We start from the raw sequence: 21,853 nt of genomic DNA, 5'->3' as shown, positions 1-21,853 counted from the left end.
TTCAAGGCTCGGAGGCCAGTAATAGGCTTAGGGCATGTATACAAGTAGCTCTAAATACTAGTGTGATAATGATAGATGCCAAAAGAGAAAAACAGTAACACTGTTGTTAGAGGGAACACAGTTTACACACTCACTTCTGACAGCCACTGCAAGAGTTTAGACAATTGCTGAATTAGAACAGTCCGCAAGACCACCTTCACCTCTGATACCAACTGCAATCCAGTGGTCCCCAAGACCACCCTCAAGGTTTCGTAATTCTCTAGAAGGACTCACAGAACTCCTTGAAAACTATTAAACTTTTGATTACAGTTTGTTGTAGGTAAAGAATACAGATTACAGTCAACCAAAGGAAGAAACAGGAAGGACAGAATGCAAGAAGGTACCAAATATGAAGCTTCCAGTTGTCCTTTCCTCACAGAGTTGGAACAGTGTTACTTTCTCAGCATCGGTGTGTGACTGTATTTGTGGAGTATTGCCAGCCAGGGAAGGTCACCCACCCAAGCCTGGGTGTGTAGTTTTTATTGGGGCTCCATCCTGTTAGCATAGTTGACTACCCATGTAGCTGATATCAGTCTCCAGTCCCTCCAGAAGTCTACTAACACTGTGACCTGAAGCCCACACCCTAAATTACATCATTGGTGTGCCAACCTCTACCTTAAATCGTATTAGACTATCTGGTGACCCAAGGCCCCAAGTAAACAATTATACTCATATCAGGGATAGTATTTCAAGATTATCTTCCAGAAGCCAGGGGCAAAGGCCAGACCTCTCTTTGGGTAATGTTAATTCTTCACTATACAACTATTTTGTCAATTTCTGCTTTCTGCCTGTGGCAGTCTATCAGACTATGTGTTGTAAAAGGGTCAGTCATCTTACCGTTTTGGAATTAGTGCTCATTCATATGTCTAACTAGAAGAGACAGGAAGCTTTCCTATAAATATTTTTGGGTAGTCCAACTTATGGAACATACTGAGTGTTGATCTCTCCTGCTTTCTGAACTACTAGTGGTCATTTCAGTGCATATTAGCACCTGTCCCAGCAGAGCACAGGCTAAATAGAGACAGAATTTTGAGTGTTGGTTCTGTTTGTTAAATATAGCCCAAGGTTTGGGTAGCAGCTCACTTGCACATGATTCTGAGGATATGGTCCATAAATTGGGAGCCAGCTTAATAGGTGAGCTTCAGAATGAGAGAAAAAAGAATGTCAAAGTAGTGCAGTTTACCTGTGACAAGAGTTGTAGGAGGATGTGTAGGGGATTTTTCTGAAAGAAATCACATGGGGCAGAAGAGGTATCTTGAATGTCAGGTACAGAACCGCTTTATGCTTTTTGGAAACACCAGCTTGAAGACTGAGTTACTGTGATTTAATAACCATAAATTTAATAATGCCTAGAGGTGCTCTTTGTGACCAAGAATTGCAAACAGGATTAGGACGCACGAGCTACAAATGATTACTGTCAGTTTGCTTCTTCCCAGCCATCCCTTTCTCTGCTTCTGTGCTTTTTTGCTTCTCACTCGCTCTCTGTCCTCACTGCCTCTGATAGTGGGCCCCATAGCAAGTGAGTATTCTTGAAAAGTTATGCATAAATTGAATTTTTACAAATATTAGGTCTTATTCTAAAATTGCTGGAGAAGCTCTCTATTATCTTGAATTCTGTTAAACAATTTGACAAAGTGAAAGAACTCTTTGAAATACTGATAATCACTTCATTGTTTACCCACATTTTCCCTGAAATGTCTTTTGTAATAGAATGGGCTTTTCCATGGAAGTGAGTTTTCTAGATAAAGAGAACTTATTTCTTAAAGGTTATTCTCTTTTAATCACTTTGGTGGAAGTCTTTGAGAAATGTATGCTCTATCTTACTGCTGCTTAAAAAGGACTTATATATGTAAGTCTTATTGGTAATTCATATTTATTATAGGGATTTATGGGAGCTCTGCCTTTCCCTGCATTTGTAGGTACTGCTCCACAATGTCATTTCTTCTGTTTCAGTGTTTGCGTTAACTAGACGACTTACTCAAGCAATTTTCTGAGTCACCTTTGCTTCGTATGTCTACAAGAGCAAAGGGGGGATTTTTTCATATCGTCTAACCCATCCAGCTCATTATCTAAAACCTCTTTCTAGCCAGGAAGTTTCAATTTATTATACATCTTTATGTCTGTCCTCAACTCTAGCAGCTGCCCCCTTTTCTCAGGGTCATTCTCACCAAGAAGAAATATTTTTATCATTTTGCTTATTTCTGCATACATGGCAACCTGTACATGACATCAAGGCCAAATTCAGATGTAGATCCTGGGCAGCCAGCCAGGCTCACTCTCTCCCAAGTGACTGACTCGCTCCTCACACAGCAGCCTCACCACTGTTTATCGCCAGGAACATGTGTCAGCAGAATCATATGTGACAGACCTTTGGGACCCTTCCCATATAATTGGATCCACAGGACTAAAATTTTGAATGCCAGAGTATCACCGAATTCTGCTCTGCTGTGGTTCAGCAGTGGTGTCAGGGGTACTTTTGAGTATGTAGAGCTTGTTTGCCCTGCATTAAATGACACCCAATTTTTATATATTTTCAGTTCTTATAATATGCTTCTCTTGGCTTTTTCGATCTGCATTCTTGCCAGACAGTAATTTCCCTTTGCTTTGCATACCTTTAGCAGTCTTTCTTTCTATTCACATTTTGTAACACGATGATCTCTGAGTTTGGAGGCCAGACCACAAAGAATGTTACAGTTATATTTGCATGAAAAGTCATTAGACCTGGGATCCTGTTGTGAGTAAAGCATATTAATACAGGGACTGGGCTACCCTAGCTCCAGGTAGGTGAAGTTGGTGACTAAGTGACTGCCAGGAAGTACAGCATATTTGGGGTATGTGTTTTATATTTAGCAGTTGTTTCATTTATTCCTTAAAGTATTTACTCTTCCTTTTTCTTTTTCCATAGGAGCTTCCATGTACCAGTCTCAAAAGTGAAGGTATGACTGGGAAAGGGCATGAGGAAACTTTCTGGGGTGAAGGTAACATTCTCCATCTTGGTAGGGGATTGGGTTATGTGTTTGTCAGAATTCAGTGCAGGTACACTTAAGATTTGTGCATATAATTGTATGTAACTTTTACCTCAAAAAAAAAAAGAAAAAAAAAAAAAACCATAAATTGAATTCTAGTTAATGAAATGCTATAAAATGTGGGGAAGTGAAAGGGTGGGGGAAAAACTGTAATTGTAATGTATACATGTAAGGATAACCTGACCCCCTTGCTGTACAGTGGGAAAATTAAAAAAAAAAAAAATGTAGGGAAGTGTATTCATGTATGCAGCTTACTTTGAAAACCATCCAGAATTAAGATAAACTGATAGATGGATGGATAGAAGAATAGATAATTATGGGGAAAATTAATGGTAAAATCTGGGTAGTGAATGTATATAGATGTTCACTAAATTTGTTTCAACTTTTTTATGTTTGAAGTTTTTCATAACAAAACATTGGTATAGAAAGGGAAGGTAAATAATATCCAAAGGAGCAAACTTTTTCCAAGCTGATATTCGAACCCCTTAAGGCTTGACAGCACCATTGGAACCTGGAAGAGGGACAGAGCTAGCAGCCATCCTAACCTTGAGGCCTGGAATACTTTGTCCTTGATCCTGGTTTTCCACTTTATTATGGTTCTATCCCTGTTTTATCACATAATCTTTGTTTAAACCACTTAAAACTATTTTGGAAAAGTGATAGAAGATAAACCTGTACAAATGAAAGCTCTTAATCTGGTCAGGAAGAAAGCAGTATTGGGAGTGCTTCTGGCAATAGGTATCGAAAACCCAAGGAGGAGTTCCAGACATGGCTCAGTGGAAACGAATCTGACTAGCATGAGGATGCAGGTTTGATCCCTGGCCTCACTGAGTGGGTTAAAGATCTGGTGCTGCTGTGAACTGTTGTGTAGGTTGCAGACTAGGCTTGGATCTGGTGTGGCTATGGCCAGTGGCTACAGCTCCAATTTGACCCCGAGGCCAGGGGTCAAACCCACAACCTCGTGGTTCCCAGTCAGATTCATTTCCGATGCACCACAATGGAAACTCCAACCTTCTCTTTCTTCTTGAGAGTAGGGAAGACCCTCACTATATTTTATATCACATGTTTGGGTCTAAACCCCTAACTAACAAGGGGAATCAAATTAGCATGACAAGTTAGACTTTTCATCATTCACCCCTGGATCTGAGGAACACATGGGCACCCATTTCTGAATAAAATTAAGGATCTGTTAGCCTGAAGAAGGTGGAGGATGACTGAATATCTGCCTCAAATATCTGAATATTTGACATAACCAGAAATATCTTCCTCAAAACCACAAAGTTTTGGTGATTAAAAATATAATTTACTATAACTTATGTACATTATATACATTAGTACAATTTTAAAGTAAAAAAAATTAATAAAATAATATAAAATAAAAGGTAAAAATATGTACTCATCTGCTTCCCCCTCCTAGTTCCACTCCTCTGATGAAACCACGTCATTAGTTTGTTGGAAATGGGTCCAAATATTTTTCTATATTCATACATACATGTACACATGCTACTGTGGTTTTGTTTCTCCCCTAAACTTAGGTGCTTACTAACTAAACATACTGTCTGGAACTTGGTTTGTTTTCCCCTCAATAATATATCAAAAACATTTTTCCTTGTCAGTGTATATAGCTCTCCCTCTTAAGAGTATTCCGTATGTGGCTATGCCGTAGTTCACTGTTGTCCTTTTGGTGGTCATTTTGATTGACTCAAATTTTTCCCTATTATGGATAGTGTAGTAACCATCTTGTCCCACTTTTTTAGTTTAAGATGTGAATTTTCAGTCATATGTGAAAATAGAGAGACTGGAGATCCCGTCGTGGCTCAGTGATTAACGAATCCGACTAGGAACCATGAGGTTGTGGGTTCGATCCCTGGCCTTGCTCAGTGGGCTGAGGATCTGGCATTGCCGTCAGCTGTGGTGTAGGTCACAGACATGGCTCGGATCTGGCATGGCTGTGGCTGTGGCATAGGCCAGTGGCTACAGCTCCGATTAGACCCTTAGCCTGAGAACCTCCATATGCTGTGGGTGAGGCCCTAAAAAGCCAAAAAAAAAAAAAAAAAAAAAAAGAAGGAAAAGCAGAGAGACTTTTGTTTTCATCCACCCCTCCCTTTCCTATTTTTAATTTTCACTGAAATTTTTTACTTTGGAAACAAATCCAAAGTGTTGTTTTACCCATGAACACTTTTAGCACCTTTATTGAGATAAAATTCACAAAACATACAGTGAAACATTTTAAAGAGCGTGATTCATGGCATTTAGTACCTTCACATTGTTGTAAAATCATCACCTCTGTCAATTCTAAAACATGTTCATCATCCCCAAGGGAAACCCTTCATTTATTAAGTTTTCAATCCCTACTTAACCTTTCCCTTACTTATTCGGGGTAGTTCATATAAATGGAATCATACCAATATGTAACTTTTTGTCTCTGGTTTCTTTCACTTGGTATGTTTTTAAGGTTCATCCACCCTATAGCACATATTAATACTTTATTCCTCTTTATGACTGAATAATATTCTATTGTATGTATACCACAGGTTGTTTATCCATTCATCCATTGATGGACATTTGGGTTGTTTCCTCCTTTTAACTATTGTGACTGGTGTTGTAATGAACACTTATACACAGGCTTTTATCTAAACACCTGTTTTAAATTTCTTTTGGGTATGTACCTGGGAGTAGAGTTGCTGGATTATATGTTGATTCTAGGTAGAATTTTTTTTAAGGAACTGCTATATTGTTTTCTATAGTAGCTATACTATTTTATATTCCCACCAGTACCATATGAGGGTTTCAGTTTCCCCACATCCTCTCCAACACTTGTTATTTTCTTTTACCACTACTAGTATTATTATTGTCATCCTAAGTGGGTATGAAATAATAAATCATTGTTGTTTTGATTTACATTCCCTAAAAACTAATGATGTTGGACATTTTTTCATGTGCTTGGCCATTTGTATATCTTCCTTAGAAAAGTCTATTCAAGTCCTTTGCCCAGGAGTTCCGTTGTGGCTCAGTGAGTGGGTTAAGAACCTGACTTTCCATGAGGAAGCAGGTTCTATCCCTGACCTCACTCAGTGGGTTAAGGATCCAGTGTTTCTGCAAGCTGCAGCCTAGGTCGCAGATGTGGCTCAGATCCGAAGTTGCTGTGGCTGTGGTGTAGGCTGGCAGCTTCAGCTCCATTTCAGCTCCCAGCCTGGGAAACTCCATACGCCAAGGGTGCAGCCCTAGAAAGACAAAAAGACCAAAAAAAAAAAAAAAAAAAGTTTATGCTCCCATCCACCAAATATGAATCTACCTCTTTCTCTACATCTTCTCCCATACTGTAAGTTAGTTAGTATACCTATTTTTTTCTTCCAGTTTTATTGAGATATAATTGACATATAGCACTGTATAAGTTTAAGGTGTACAGCATAATAATTCGACTTACATGTCATTAAATGATTATCGCAGTAAGTTTAGTGAACATCCATCTCGTATAGATGCAAAATGAAAGAAATAGAAGAAAAAAAATTTGTCTTTGATGAGAACTCTTAGGATTTACTCTCTTAACAACTTTCGTATATGACATGCAGTAGTGTTAATTATGTTTTTCATATTATACATCCCTAATACCTATATTATAGCTGGAAGTTTGTACCTTTAACTACCTTCATCTAATTCTCCCTCCTTCACCCCCCCACCTGTGTTAATCCTCAATATAATCTCTTCAGTTATTTTGTTTTCAAAATATAGTTGAGCTACAATTGTATTTTTCCTGTTATATAACACAGTGATTTTTTTTCTATACATTTTGAAATGATCACCGCAATAAGTCTAGTTACAATATGTCACCATACGAAGATCTTACTTAGTTATTGATCATGTTCCTCACACTATGCATTTCATACCCATGACTCGTTGGTTGTGCAACTGAAAGTTTATACCTCTTCATTTCCCTCACCTATTTCTTTTCTTCCCCCCACTCCCCTGTCATCTGTAAACCACCCGTTTTTTCTCTTTATCTATAACTGTTTTGTTTAGTTTATTCATTTGTCCACATTTAAGTGAAATCATGAAATATTTGTCTTTCTCTGACTTATTTCACTTAGTGTAATATCCTCTAGGGCCATCCATGTTGTCGCAAATGGCAAGATTTCATTTTTTTATGGCCCAGTGATATGCCATTGTGTATATATATTACATCTTCTTTATCCATTCATCTATCAGTAGGCACTTGAGTATTCTTATTTTCTGTTTTTGACAGTCTGACAAGTGAAAAATGATCTTATTTTAATATGTATTTTCGCCATAACTAATTTATTTACATCATTACTAATTACATTTGTATTTCTTCAGCCTGTAGTCACTCAAATATTTGTTGAATGAGTACTCATCCTTTGACCTTTTTTTTCTTTTTATTTGTTCATAGCAGATGCTACATTTATGTGTGACAAGCGGTGTAACAAGAAGCGGTTATGTGGACGGCATAAGTGTAATGAGATATGCTGTGTGGTAAGTGGACCTGTCATTAGGCATAGTCAGATGCTTTCGTCCAAAGGGTTGGGCTTCTGGAAGCCTTAGCCATCTAGAATGCAGCCCAGATTTAGAAATCACTAGACAGGTTCCCTGACCAGCAGTCAGAGTGCTGCCCAGAGAGACAGGCTGGGCCTTTTTAGGCCTCAGGCAGGTCAAAAAGTCAGCCAATGGCAACATGGAAGAGGCAGAGAAGGAAGAAGGCCTCAGACCCCAGAGCCCAAGACCATTGGATAAATGTGTGGTCATCGGCAAGAGACTATATGCTGTCCAAAACAGACTGACCTGGCCTTAGCAACTCATGCTTCAAGTTTCATGCACTTCTTGGGTCCAATCAATAGGCAAAATGAATGTGGCATTTTTTAAAGGAGGATGTTCAGTTATCTGAAATACTCACTTCTGTGGAACTAAAGGAAGCACTGCCTGGCAGTTGGTACTGTTATTGTGTGCGTGTGTGTGTATGCGTGTAAACGAGATAACATGGTACCAATAGTTAAATAGTACATATATTAGCACATGTATGAATATACATTAAATAAATGTTACTTTTAATATTTATATTGACAAAGTGAGTGATGAAATTGTTCTGTACGTCAAGACTAATAAACTGGTGTTTGCAAGTTTAAAGACTTCCTCTTATTGAATATTTCAAACATATGTAAAAGCAGAGAGACTAGTATGAGTCCCATATGCCCAACATCTAGCTTCAGTCATGATTTGCTCATTACTAATCTTGTTTCATCCACATCCCCACCTACTCTTCCCCCCTATGAGTTTGAAGCTAATCCCAAACATCATGTGATCTATAACTGTGGAGAGCTTCTTCTTTATTAATCTTGTTTATGGAAAATGTAAAATGGAGATAATTTTGTAAACATAAACCTCTCTTCCTAGGATAAGGAGCACAAGTGTCCTTTGATTTGTGGGAGGAAACTCCGTTGTGGCCTTCATAGATGTGAAGAACCTTGTCATCGTGGGAATTGCCAGACGTGTTGGCAAGCTAGTGAGTGTCTTCACTGTATGCTTTATTATAAGTGTTCTAGGAGTTCCTACTGTGGCTCAGCAGGTTAATAACCTGACATAGTGTCTGTGAGGAATGCGAATTCAATCCCTGGCCTCACTCAGTGGGTTAAGGACCCAGCATTTCCATGAGCTGTAGCAGAGGTTGCAGATGCACCTTGGATCCTGTGTTGCTGGGGCTGTGGTGTACACAACTGCAGCTCCAATTCAGCCCCTAGCCTGGGAACTTCCTTATGCTGCATCTGCAGCTCTTAAAAGCAAAAAAAAAAAAAAGTCATCAGGCATGATAAATTCTGAATGATTGATTTTCTTAGATTGGTCTGGATTACTGAACTAATAAGCCTTAGTTTTTTTGTCTGTTTGTTTGTTTGTTTTTAGGGCCACTCTCGTGGCATATGGAGATTCCCAGGCTAGGGGTCTAATTGGAGCCACAGCTGCCGGCCCATGCCACAACCACAGCAATGCCGGATCCTTAACCCACTGAGCAGTGGTAGGGATCGGACCTGCATCCTCATGGATATTAATCTGGTTTGTTACTGCTGAGCCACAACAGGAACTTCCCATCAAGGACTTTCTTAAGTGAAACTGTCATTTTTATTTACTCCAAGTGCTTAGCAATAGAAATACAGTGATCACAGTTTGGTGCTTTTGCGCTAATTTGCACTAATTAATTAGTATTACCAACTGTTGCTTTTGCACCATCAATGCAAATGTCAGCATAAGTGAAAAAAGTAAATTGTATCTAGGAGTTCCCATTATGGCGCAGCAGAAATGAATCTAACTAGGAACTATGAGATTGCAGGTTCGATCCCTGGCTTCGCCCAGTAGGTTAAGGATCTGGCATTGCTATGAGCTGTGGTGTAGATCACAGACATGACTTGGATCCCTCATTGCTGTGGCTGTGGTGTAAACCGGTAGCTAGAGCTCTGATTCGACCCCTAGCTTGGGAACTTCCACATGCCATGGATGTGGCCCTAAAAAGCAAAAAAAAAATAAATAAATAAATAAATAGTGTCTAAGTACTGTTATGAAAATAATTTTGACCTCAGGGAGTCCTAGAGGTCAACAGTGCACACTTTGAGAACTATTACATTAGGAGATTAGCCTAGATCAGGGTTTCCCAGAATATCTTCTCTGGAATACTATTTCAAAAAGGAGGTTTTTTCCAACAAGTCAGTGATTTATTACAAATCACGCACACAGAGTTCCATAAAAATAACTTATGTAGCCCCCTGACTCTTTTACCTAGTTATTTCACATCTATTAGCCCATCCCCACAGTAAGCTTATTCAGTGGATAGGTCACAGCTTAATATCCCCATTAAACCAAAAAAAGAAATCTCAGCAGTTAGGTTACCTGCCCACAGTCACTGAGCAAGTGAGATGTAGGTCCAGGACTAGAAGCCTAAGTCTCCTGCCGTATTTACAGGGATCTTCCCACCACATTGGGCAGCCTCTGAAGTGTTTGCTGGAGCCTGCTGGCTGGAGAAGAGTGGTGGGTGGAAGAATCCCAGAGGGCTTTTGGTTTCCTGACTCTGGGTCCCTAGTTGAGAACTCTGACCAAAGGCCTGACCTCTTCCAAGGACGGAATTGAAAAACTAGCCCCCCTTTGGGTCTGAGGGAGAACTCTTGCGCTGCTTGTTGGAGGTCCCATGGGAGATCTCATTTTGATTTGGGCTTGTGAACTGAGCCTGATAAACTCAGATTAGCAATCGGCTTCGTCTCAGATTCATACCTCTTAACATGATAGGTTTTGATTGTACCTATAAGAATTTTTTTAATGACTTCAGTGGCTCTCTAAGGTTTATATTCAAATGGGTATTTTTGTGTGTTAACTACCTGTGGATTGCGTAATCTCTATCCATTTTCCTAACCAAAAAAAAAAAGAAAGAAAAAAAAAATCTGTATCTTCAGTAGAAATCTCCTGTTCTGTCCAAAGAGATGGTCTTTGGATCTTTTGTTTATAAAATGTATAAAATACATGTAAAAATGGCTCATGTACTCATAGACGTACAGTTTACTGCAAGTTAAAATGGAACTCTTTGTCACCAGCTCAACTTTAATAAGATAAAAATATTTTTTAATAAAAGGAGCCCCCCCATTCTCCTCTAAAACTGCAAGCCAATTTTTTTAAAAAAAAGGGGTGTGTGTGTGTCTCTGTGTGATGTAATTATGTGTGTGCTCATCTCAGACTCATGAAGGGTTTTGTTTTACCTGCTGCTTCACCAGGTTTTGATGAATTAACCTGCCACTGTGGCGCGTCAGTGATCTACCCTCCAGTTCCCTGTGGTACCAGGCCCCCTGAGTGTACCCAAACCTGTGCCAGAGTCCATGAATGTGACCATCCAGGTGAGTGTCAACTCCTTGCCCCCGAACCTCACAGCCTGCTACACTGTGTCATTTAGGATGTAATCTGTGGATGGCAGGCACACCCCAAAGGTTGGGAGAATCCCCAGCTGGTCTTGTCTTTCATGGACTTGATGTCTTTCTTTGTGGCCTCCACTCTTGGTGCGTATTTCAAAGTTAAGCATCTTTTTTTTGCGAAGTTAAAAGTAACCTCAGGAGTTTCCATTGTAGCTCAGCGGAAATGAATCTGACTAGCATCCATGAGGACACAGGTTTGATCCCTGGCCTCACTCAGTGGCTTAAGGATCCAGCATTGCCGTGAGCTATGGTGTAAGTCACAGGCATGGCTTGGATCCCATGTTGCTGTGGCTATGATGTAGGCCAGCGGTAACAGCTCTGGCTGGACCCCTAGCCTGGGAACCTCCGTATGCCATGGGTGTGGCCCTAAAAAGACCAAAAAAAAAAAAGAGGGAACTTTGGTTTTGTTGTTTTTGTAGATGAAATACATGTTTTGTATTTTTGTGTTTTTTGTCTTTTTAGGGCCGCACCCAAGGCATGTGGAAGTTTCCAGTCTAGGTGTAGAATTAAAGCTATAGCCACAGGCCTACGCCACAGACACAGCAACGAGGAATCTGAGCCATATCTGCAACCTACACCACAGCTCATGGCCACACTGGATCCTTAACTCACTGAATGAGGCCAGGGATCAAACCTGCGTCCTCACCGATGCTAGTCAAATTTGTTTCCGCTGAGCCATGACAAGAACTCTCAAAATATATGTTTATTATGTAAAAAGGAAGAAAGTCAAAAGATTGAAATTAAATCATCCATTATGTCACCTTTTAGAAATTATGCCTTGGAGTTCCCATTGTGGCGCAGTGGTTAACGAATCCGACTAGGAACCATGAGGTTGCAGGTTCGATCCCTGCCCTTGCGCAGTGGATTAACAATCCAGTGTTGCCGTGAGCTGTGGTGTAGGTTGCAGACGTGGCTCGGATCCCGAGTTGCTGTGGCTCTGGCGTAGGCCGGCAGCTACAGCTCCAATTAGACCCTTAGCTTGGGAACCTCCATATGCCGCTGGAGCGGCCCAAGAAATGGCAAAAAGACAAAAAAAAAAAAAAAAAAAGAAATTATGCCTTAGTGTGTATTTTTCATGGCCTTTTTCTGTGAACATTGTATTTGCTTTTTTTCCTCCCTAAAATAAAAGTGGGATCCTACTGAACTTATTTTATTTAGCTTTTTCCCCCCTTATGATTATAACAATCTATCTCCTTATCAATGAATATTTTTCTATAGTGCCTTTTGTTTTTTGGGGATTTTTTGCTTTTCAGGGCCACACCCGCATCATATGGAACTTCCCAGGCTAGGAGTTGAATCAGAGCTACAGCTGCCAGCCTACACCCAAGCTCGTGGCAATGCTGGATCCTTAACCCACTGAGTGAGGTCAGGGATTGAACCCACATCCTCATGGATAGTAATCAGATTAGTTTCTGCTGCACCGCAATGGGAACTCCCTGCAATGTTGATTTTTAATGATAGTTGAGTGTTCTATTACATGGATGGGCCATAACTAACTCAGTAAGTTTGATGTTGCTGGAGGTTTAAGTTATTGCCAGCTTTTTTCTGATAGACTGCTGTAGATACCAGATAAATAGCTGCTTGACATCAGGCGGTCTAGTCACTGGCTTTCTTCTAGGACCATGTTGTGCCCATCATTTTATTTTGCCAACTCCTAGAGACATACCTGATATAACATGTCATCAGAGTTGATACTTAAAGAAAGTCTGGCCATATTATTCAGAATGACAAATGTGCAGCTAGTTCTCAGGTTTTTTAAGTTAATACAGTGGAAGAGAATTAAATTCCTCATGAAGTGAAAACTCTGTCCTTTCCTGGGGACCATAGCATAGCTCTCCCAACTTAGCTGGCAGACCCCTGCATGGTGTTCAAACCAGCATGAAGTTAATGGCCAAGCAGATACTTGTCCACTCAGTTGCACTCACTTCCTTTTTAGTTGCTTGCCGATGTTACAGATGGAGTCCAAATCCTGCTGATTAATGTCCATAGTAAGAACTTAACCATTTGTGAGTTGTTCTCTTTTAGCCTGCTTCAGCATTCATTTAGCTTTTCTTGAGTGTTTGTTGTATATCCAGCATGGTGTCAGACATAGAGGGAAGTTCAGAAGAAGGAAAAAATAGCCTAGGACCTTGAGGTTCTTAGGTCCTTTCTGAAAGGAAGGAGATTGTAGTTAAATACATTTGACACAATGTGTTTGGGCCAGATATAATGACAGCAAGCCATCTACTAAGAACAAAAACATCAAAGCACAGAAGAGCTCAGGGCAGGGTATGGTCCACCAAAGAATGCTTTGTTGTAGGAGATGAGTGTGGAGGTACTACTGCCTCTTCCAGATGTAAAGAAATTGAAAGGAGTCAGAGGAAGCATGTTAGATAGGTAGCAAAGATGTCTGAATAAAAGGGAGAAGTTTCTGTGCAAAGTAGGACCAAGAGGATGAGTAGTGAGTGTGGGCAGACCATGTGGCAGAGCCCAGGAGACAAGGCGGAAAAGCCACCTCCTTCTCTGCTTCTTTGTCTCTTCCTCCTCAGATGGGTTTCTTTTTCTCACTCATGCTCATCTTTCAACACTGTAATATAAAACCAGCTACTTTACCTTCCAATGACCATTTAAAAAAGTATTCCCAACTCCTAAATTGGGAGTTCCCGTCTTGGTGCAGCAGAAACAAATCTGACTAGGAACCATGAGGTTGCGGGTTTGATCCCTGGCCTCACTCAGTGGGTTAAGGATCTGGCATTGCTGTGAGCTGTGGTGTAGATCGCAGACACAGCTCAGATCTGGTGCAGCTGTGGCTCTGGTGTAGGCCAGCAGCTGCAGCTCCGATTAGACCCTTAGCCTGGGAACCTCCATATGCCTCAGGTGGGACCCTAAAAAGACAGAAAAAAGTTCCATGTTAAACACCGCTGTAATACAGATAATAATCTATGTGGCTCTATTTAAACATTATTTCTAATTTTACCTCTGTCTTTCTGCAGTATATCATTCTTGTCATAGTGAAGACAAGTGTCCCCCTTGTACTTTTCTAACTCAGAAATGGTGCATGGGCAAACATGAGGTAAGTTTTTTCTCTCAAGTGTCCATTGTTTCAACCAGATACTTATGATTGGATTTCATTAATTGTTGTTAGCCTCTGGAGTTCCTGTCGTGGCTCGGTGGAAACAAATCTGACTAATAACCATGAGGATGCAGGTTTGATCCCTAGCCTCGATCAGTGGGTTAAGGATCCAGCATTGCCGTGAGCTGTGGTGTAGGTCACAGATGCAGCTTGGATCTGGCGTTGCTGTGGCTGTGGCGTAGGCCATGAGCTTCAGCTCCAATTCAACCCTTAGCCTGGGAACCTTCATATGCCACATGTGTGGCCCTAAAAAGAAAAAGAGTTGTTAGCCTCATTATTTCTGAAAGTGTATATACTTCAAGAAGCAGAGATTTACTATTGCAACCTTTTTTCTTTTTTTCTATTAAGATATAGTTTGCATAAAATAAAATTCGTGCTTTTTAGTGTACAAGTCTATGAGTTTTAACAAAAGCATTTGTACAGTCATGTAACCACCACCGCAGTCAAGATGTGTACCAGTTCATTTACCCTCATACGTTCCTTTAGGCCCCTTCATAGCTACTCTTCTCTTTCTTCCAGCCCTGGCACCCAGTGATCTGTCTGTCCCAATGGTTTTGCCTTTTCCAGACCACCATGTAAATGGAATTACATAGGAGGCAGCGTTCTGAGTCTATTCTTCTCTCATTTTTAATCTAGTTACAATCGAGTGTAAATCAGCTAGTTGGCCCTGAGAGCAAAGGCCTTGTTCAGGGAGATCTTCCAGATTAAGTGGCATGGGGAGAGGTGGCTAGTCCGGGGACAGGTGTTACAGTGAGGACATCCCAAGAGAGTGAAGGAGGGCTCTCCACCAGTTGCCACTGTTCCTTCCCTTTACTCCCTACACAGCTTTCCATGCTAATTAATGGGCTGAAACACCTTCCTCCAGGCTAACCTATACCTCCTTACTTCCTCGCTGCCACTACCATAAGGAACTTCCATCCTTATTCTTAGCATTTAAGCTATATTTGGCACTGCTGACTATAGACCCTCTGAAACACCTAAAAAATTTTGTTTTAATGTGTATTCACTTGTAGATAATTAAGTTAGTATTATTTTGCTACACAGAAAGAAACATTCTTAACATTCTGGTGTATAAACTACCAGACATGTGTGATACCCACTCTCTCCTACTCTATGAAGATTATTCTGTTTTGAAATCTGCTTTTTTTTAACTTCATAACATATTGGCCAGTGTTTCTTGAAATTCTTGACAACTATGACAACATGCTTTCAGTATTCTTATCTTGATGGACATATTTTTCTCCATTTATTTCCTGTCTGTGGTTCTCAAGCCATAATCCGTAGTATTTACTCTTCCTTTAAAGCCTCACTTCCTCTTAGAGTAATCAGACGTCCATGTGTCATCTTTGTGTTGATGGCTTATTTGGATTTCACTCAACAAATACTTACTGCGTATCTGCTGTGTGCTAGGTTTGGGTGATTCAGAAATGAACAGTACAGGTGTGGTCCCTGCCCTGATGAAGGCTTCACTCTTCGGGAAACAGATGTGTAAACAGTCGCTTATAAGTACAGTAGCGTGAGGAGTACAGAGTACTAAAGGGGATGGAAGGGGAACACCCAGGGAAGGTGTTGCAAGAAGAAGTAACATTCTAAAGGATGATAAGAAGGTGGGCAAGCAGTATGGGGTGGGGACAACAGAGGGCAGAGCATGTGCCCCAAAGTATTATCCCCAGCCCACTGGTAGTAGAGTAGGTAAGAATTCAGTTCTATGAACATCCTGATTTCAGAGCATGTATGTCTTACACTTTGGGGGCCTCTTCAAGAGTTCAAGTTATGTGTCACCAGAGTCCAGATATATTCCTCATGTTGAGGGCTCTTAAATGAATTTGAGTGGCTATGTAAAAGTAACCTTTGGTTCCACAGGAATAAGCTTCCAGCATCTTTTTCCTGGAGTGAGGAATCCCGGAAGGAGGCAGTTTCTCAGGAAAAAATGATTTGGGTGTTCCATGGCCTGCTGCCTCTTAATTTTTTTAATGATAGAGCTGCCTAAAACTATATCATGGAGATATGAGGAGAATTGAGTATTTAATTACATAAAATAGCCCTGCCAGCTGTCATGAAACCATGAGCCAAGCGTCCCCACACCCCCAGGTTTTTCTGTCGGCTCTCAGTGCCCTGGCTGTTTACAGAGGAGGGGAAAGATCATCTGATCCTCACAGTTAGTCATAACATTTTCAGATACTCCCTAGTTATCTGGTTTCACATGCTTGTTACCCACCTTCAGAAATTTATATTGCAAGTCACTCTTGGCTGCTACAACAAATCCCTTTAGATCATAACCAGCTTTTTTTTTTTTTTTTTTTTTTTTTTTGCTCTTTTTAGGGCCTCACATGCGGCATATGGAAGTTCCCAGGCTAGGAGTTGACTCAGAGCTGCAGCTACTGGCCACAGCCATAGCAACATGGGATCTGATCTACCCCACAACTCACAGCAACGCCAGATCCTTAACCCACTGAGCAAGGCCAGAGATTGAGCCCACATCCTCATGGTTACTCGTCAGCTTCATAACCCACTGAGCCACGACGGGAACTCCATAACCAGCATTTTAAATAAGGTTCAGGTTTGTTTTCTTTTCTAACTAAACTTTCAGACTTTGAAAATCAGCCTGATGTTTTTTCAGATAAAGGAAGTTTTTTTAAAAAATGCTTTTTTTACAAGCTCAGAAATGTTTAAATAGGAAGTTAAGATTCACCCCAAATCCTCCATGGAGATAAGTATATGGCTACTTCTGTCTCTCCTAGTTACGAAGCAACATCCCCTGTCACCTGGTTGATATCTCTTGCGGATTACCCTGTGGTGCTACACTGCCGTGTGGGATGCACAGGTGTCAGAGACTCTGTCACAAAGGAGAGTGTCTTGTAGATGAGCCCTGCAAGCAGCCATGCACCACCTCCAGAGCTGACTGTGGCCACCCATGTATGGCGCCCTGCCACCTCAGCTCACCCTGCCCAGTGACTGCTTGTAAAGCTAAGGTGCGTAATCCTGACTCCAGGTGGGGCCCTGCTTCTGGGGCTGCTGATGAGTCCAGAACTGCCTGCAGTGGCACCTGGGCACACATCCTAATCAGGGGTCATTGGATTCCAGGAACTGCAGGTTAAATTAACAAGAGAAAGATGGAGTAAATGGACAGATTTGTGTCTACCCAGCTTGAGATGGCCCTTAGTTCAGAAAGTACGCACTGCCACCTGACTAGTCTCTGTCCCCCCCTTGGAGGAGACTCTCAAGAGACTCTGATTGCCTGCTCCGTTTATTTAACAAATATATAAGTGTCTGTTCAGTGCAAGATGCTGTATGCTATGCTAGCTGCTGTGTCTCCACTGGTGAACAGGAGGCACATGCTTCCTTCTATTAGATGGACGGATACTAATTACTCAGATAATTAACCGTGACTGTGGTAAATGTCATGAAGAAGTATTTACACCCTTGTAGAGGGTGCCACAAGAAGGTGAGTGGAGGGTGGGAGGAGGTCTTACCTGTCTGAGAGATTAATAAGCAAGGCCACCCTGAGGAGGTGAAGGCAGAGGGCTGAAGTGGAGTCTATTAGGCCTTGGCTGGTCCTGGGTCAGGTGTCTGCCCCTGGTTCTATGATTAAAAACTTCATTCTAGGCCTGCCCCATTGGGCAGAATTAAGGCCAGGAGTGATTCCCAGTTAGGGGCACTGTAGACTGGACACTTCCCTCCTAGCACGTCAACCACACATCAGTTTGCATGTGTAGTTAGGTTTGATTTGAGAGGGGCTTCAAAAGTGAAACCTACCTGTTCATATGGTTTCCATGTGCTGAAAGTGATTCCATGTTCATCTTATTTTAGGTAGAGCTGCAGTGTGAATGTGGACGAAGAAAAGAAACCATGATTTGCTCTGAAGCATCCAGTACTTATCAAAGGTTAGTGCTACTTAAATGTTAACAGTCAGTAATTCTCAGTAAAGGGTATACAGGAGTTTATTGTAGGATCTTTGCAACTTTTGTTAAAGTTGGAAGGGTTTTGTTTTGTTTTTGTTTTTTTAAATGTAGTTTCATTAAATTCTTCAAACTCAAAAAATATATTTGTGGGTCCCCATTTTAGAAGCATTGCAATATTATTTAATTTAATTCATTTTTTTAAGATTTTTATTTTTTCTACTGTATAGCACTAGGAACTATGTCTAATCACTTGTGATGAATCTATACATTTATGTGGAACCAGGTCACCACGCTGTGCAGTAGAAAATTGATAGAACACTGTAAATCAGCTATAATGGAAAAAAATTAAAATCATTATAAAAAAATAAATTTAAAATACATTTTTATTTTTTCCATTATAGTTGATAAGTTTGGAAGGCTTTTTAAGTAAATTTTCTTGAGTCTGTGTTTTTATTTCTCCTCCTCCTCCTTCCTCCCTCTCCCTTTTGGTCTTCTTTTTTTTTTTTTTTTTTTTTTTTTTTTGGCTTTTTTGAGGTCCACACCCACAGCATATGGAGGTTCCCAGGCTAGGAGTCAAATCAGAGCTACAGCTGCCGGCCTACGCCACAGCCACAGCAACTTGGGATCCGAGCCACATCTGCAACCTACACCACAGCTCACAGCAACACCAGATCCTTAACCCATTGAGTGAGGTCAGGGGTCGAACCCACAACCTCATGGTTCCTAGTCAGATTCATTTCCACTGCACCACAACGGGAACTCCCCTTTTGGTCTTCTTAAACCATGGGACCAGAAGGGAAGATGTCCTGAAGCTGTGTGAATTGCTTTAACGTCCATCTCTTGTGGTGGCACAGCCAGGACCAGGTCCTGTGCTCTTGCTGTGGGGCAGGAGGCGTCTGACTGTTCTCAAGGCATCTTTGCAGCCTCCTGAAATCCTGGGACCCATATGGTCACTTGGGGATCTGAGTACAGAGGTAGAAGTGTTAGGGGTGAATAGATACAGAGATGTGTCCTGGAGGTGGGCTTTGAGAAGTAGGCAGACATCAGATTGTCTGTTTGAATACCCACTGAGTGCCCAGTGTTGGCCCAGATGCTGAGGAGTGTATTACCTCATCATTTCCTATGGAGCTGCCTAGAATCTGCTTGAGAAAATAACATGTGAACATGTGTGTAGTTCAAAATAGATGGGCTTCCAAGGGCTGTCATTGTCAAATGGTAGGTTGTCCTGAAAGCAGTTTTCTGTGTGCCTAATATGAGGAGGTTCTTATAAAACTGCAGTGCCTTTCTTCCCTTCCTTTTATATACTTCAGAATAGCAGCTATTTCCATGGCCTCGAAAATAACAGACATGCAGCTTGGAGATTCGGTGGAGATCAGCAAGTTAATTACTAAGAAGGAAATTCACCAAGCCAGGTAATTTTTTAAATGTGTAGCTGTGCCTTCTTTCTCCCATTCGACTTAATTTCCAGAGGGCAAGAACCATTCATTTGTGTCAGTCCCCCACAGTAAAGCCTTACACACACAGTGTTCGATAGACACCTGAGGTTAAAAGACCACACCTATGCCAATCCAGCAAAACCTACTCAGGATACAGCTAAGACCAGAGGAGGCTTTTCCAGGCCTCACTCCAGATAGTAACCAGAGGAAGGAGAGACCTTGATGTGTCCAGCCCAACTCAAAGAAAGCAGAGTGGTAGCTGTGTCACGAGGGGGAGGTGGGGCTGTTAGGCACTGGAAGCATTTTGGGGTGTGAGCAACCGGGGACACTCCAAGGCCCTTCTGAGGACTCCTAGACTCCCATAATTCAGAGGCCGGCCCATCTGTCCTTGAAAGGAACCTCATCCAACTGTTTTTTGGCCAGAGTCTATTCTGTTTCTAGGTTGACCATATAAGAACTTAACTGTTCTATGATACCTATACCTTGACTTAATTTTTGTTCATTTGCTTTTCAAGGCTGGAGTGTGATGAGGAGTGTTCAGCCTTGGAAAGGAAAAAGTAAGTTGTTTCAAGTGCTCTTTATCTAATTATCCTTGAGCTCTGTGAAATGAATGAGAGGGAGCAACCCTTCAGGCATTCATTTAATACTTGTTCTGAGTGTCTTGCTGCTTTGGAAGAGCAAAAGAAATTCAGTCATTAAGAATTGATATGTCCAAGGATAAACCAGTTAGATGATATCAGCATATTTCTGAAATATGAGCTTGTGTGGTTTTGGGCAAGTATAAACATCACATGCCCTACAGCATACTTATACAGTGACTAGAGGATTTCCTGATTCCAGTAGAGATAAGAGGCTTAAAATTCTTTTAATGAACTTCTGCGTTGAAGTGTAACATACATAAAGATCAGAACTGCACAGATGAGTGAGTTATCACAAAATGAATGCAGTGGTGTAACAGCACCCAGTCAAGAGATAGAAAATTACCAGAACCCTCCCTAACACTCCACCGAGAAATAACTGCTATCCTGACTTCTAACATTTTTTTGTCTGTTTTTAGACTTTGTGTAAATGATTATAACAGATCTTTCATTTGTATTACTTTTGTCTGGTTTCTTTCATTACATTTGTGATACTCATTCCTGTATCGCATGTAGCAATGCTTTGTTCATTTTCATTCCTGTATTAATTTATCATCATTTATCTGTTCTGTAGTTGGTAGATGTGTTTTTTTTTTCAGTGTTGGGCTATTACAAATAGTGCTCTGTTAAGAACATTCTTAAACTTGCTTTAACATATATGTATGTACACATTTCTGTTGGATATAAACTCAGGAGTAGAATTGCTGGTTAGTAGGTTATGCTTATTTTCAGCTTTAATTGATTCTGCCAGTGTCCAAAATGGTTGTACCCAGTACACTTCCACCAACAGGGTCATGGTTCCCATTTCTGTCTGTTTGCGGCAGCACTTGGAATTGTTGGCTTTTTTTTTTTTTTTTTGTCTTTCTCTGGCCGCTGCAATGTCATATGGAGGTTCCCAGGCTAGGGGTCTAATCAGAGCTGTAGCCGCTGGCCTGTGCCACAGCATCACAGGATCTGAACCACATCTGTGACCTACATCACAGCTTATGGCAGTGCCGGATCCTTAACCCACTGATCGAGGCCACGGATCAAACCTGCATCCTCATGGATACTAGTCAAATTCATTTCCACTGAGCCACAACAGGAACTCCTTGTTGGCCTTTTAATTTATTTTGGGGATGTAAAGCTTGATGTGGTTGAGCCTTTAATTTACATTTCCCTGATGACTGATATGGTTGAGCACTTTTTCATAGGTTTATTGACCATTCAATATCCTTTTGGTCTTTTGTCTTTTTTAAGCCCCCACCACAGCATATGGAGTTTCCCAGACTAGGGGTTGAATTAGAGCTACAGCTGCCAGCCTGTGCCACAGCCACAGCAACGTGGGATCCAAGCCGTGTCTGCTACCTACACCACAGCTCATGGCAATGATGGATCCTTAACCCACTGAGCAAGGCCAGGAATCAAACCTGCGTCCTCGTAGATGCTAGTCAGATTTGTTTCCACTGAGCCACAATAGGAACTCCCTGTAAGCCTTATTTTACCTTTCACATTTTAGATCTACAGTTGACCCGGACTGAATTTTTTTTTTTTTTTTTTTTTTTTTGAGTGGGATATAGGGAGCGTTCATGATTCCGTTTTTTTCCCACTTGAATACTCATTTGACCAATAACGATTTGTCGAGAAATCCTTTTCCCAGTGGTCTGTAGTGCCACCTTTCTTTTAATTATTCATATTGTGTCTGGGTTTATTTCTAAGCTCATTTTGTTCCATTGAACTATTAATAATTACTTTTTTTTTTTGCT

The 21,853-nt window shown here is 41.0% G+C and overlaps 1 protein-coding gene across 6 annotated transcripts in view; it reads left to right on the top strand.

The window, feature by feature from the left end:
* The window catches only part of NFX1 (nuclear transcription factor, X-box binding 1), a 73,895-nt gene that overhangs the window by 40,532 nt on the left and 11,510 nt on the right, over nt 1-21,853 (top strand). Inside the window, exons 11-19 of one of the 6 annotated variants that reach the window (XM_084979831.1) lie at nt 2,945-2,975; nt 7,477-7,556; nt 8,472-8,580; nt 10,826-10,945; nt 13,993-14,072; nt 16,874-17,104; nt 17,943-18,016; nt 19,345-19,446; nt 19,986-20,027. In XM_084979831.1, the coding sequence (XP_084835957.1) occupies nt 2,945-2,975; nt 7,477-7,556; nt 8,472-8,580; nt 10,826-10,945; nt 13,993-14,072; nt 16,874-17,104; nt 17,943-18,016; nt 19,345-19,446; nt 19,986-20,027 (869 nt within the window). Of the gene's footprint in view, nt 1-2,944; nt 3,018-7,473; nt 7,557-8,471; nt 8,581-10,825; nt 11,277-11,675; nt 12,073-13,992; nt 14,073-16,873; nt 17,105-17,942; nt 18,017-19,344; nt 19,447-19,985; nt 20,028-21,853 lie in introns of those variants that run through there. The other 5 variants (XM_084979830.1, XM_084979829.1, XM_084979828.1 and 2 more) reach the window with 5 other exon arrangements.

The sequence above is a fragment of the Sus scrofa genome, chromosome 10, assembly GCF_054392235.1.
Source record: "Sus scrofa isolate SSC_HxYL_T2T_F1_AM1 chromosome 10, Sscrofa_HxYL_maternal_Yorkshire_Landrace_v2.0, whole genome shotgun sequence".
NCBI classification, from domain to species: domain Eukaryota; kingdom Metazoa; phylum Chordata; class Mammalia; order Artiodactyla; family Suidae; genus Sus; species Sus scrofa.
Note: the sequence above shows the minus strand (reverse complement) of the source record. Positions and strands in the feature narration are given on the sequence as shown.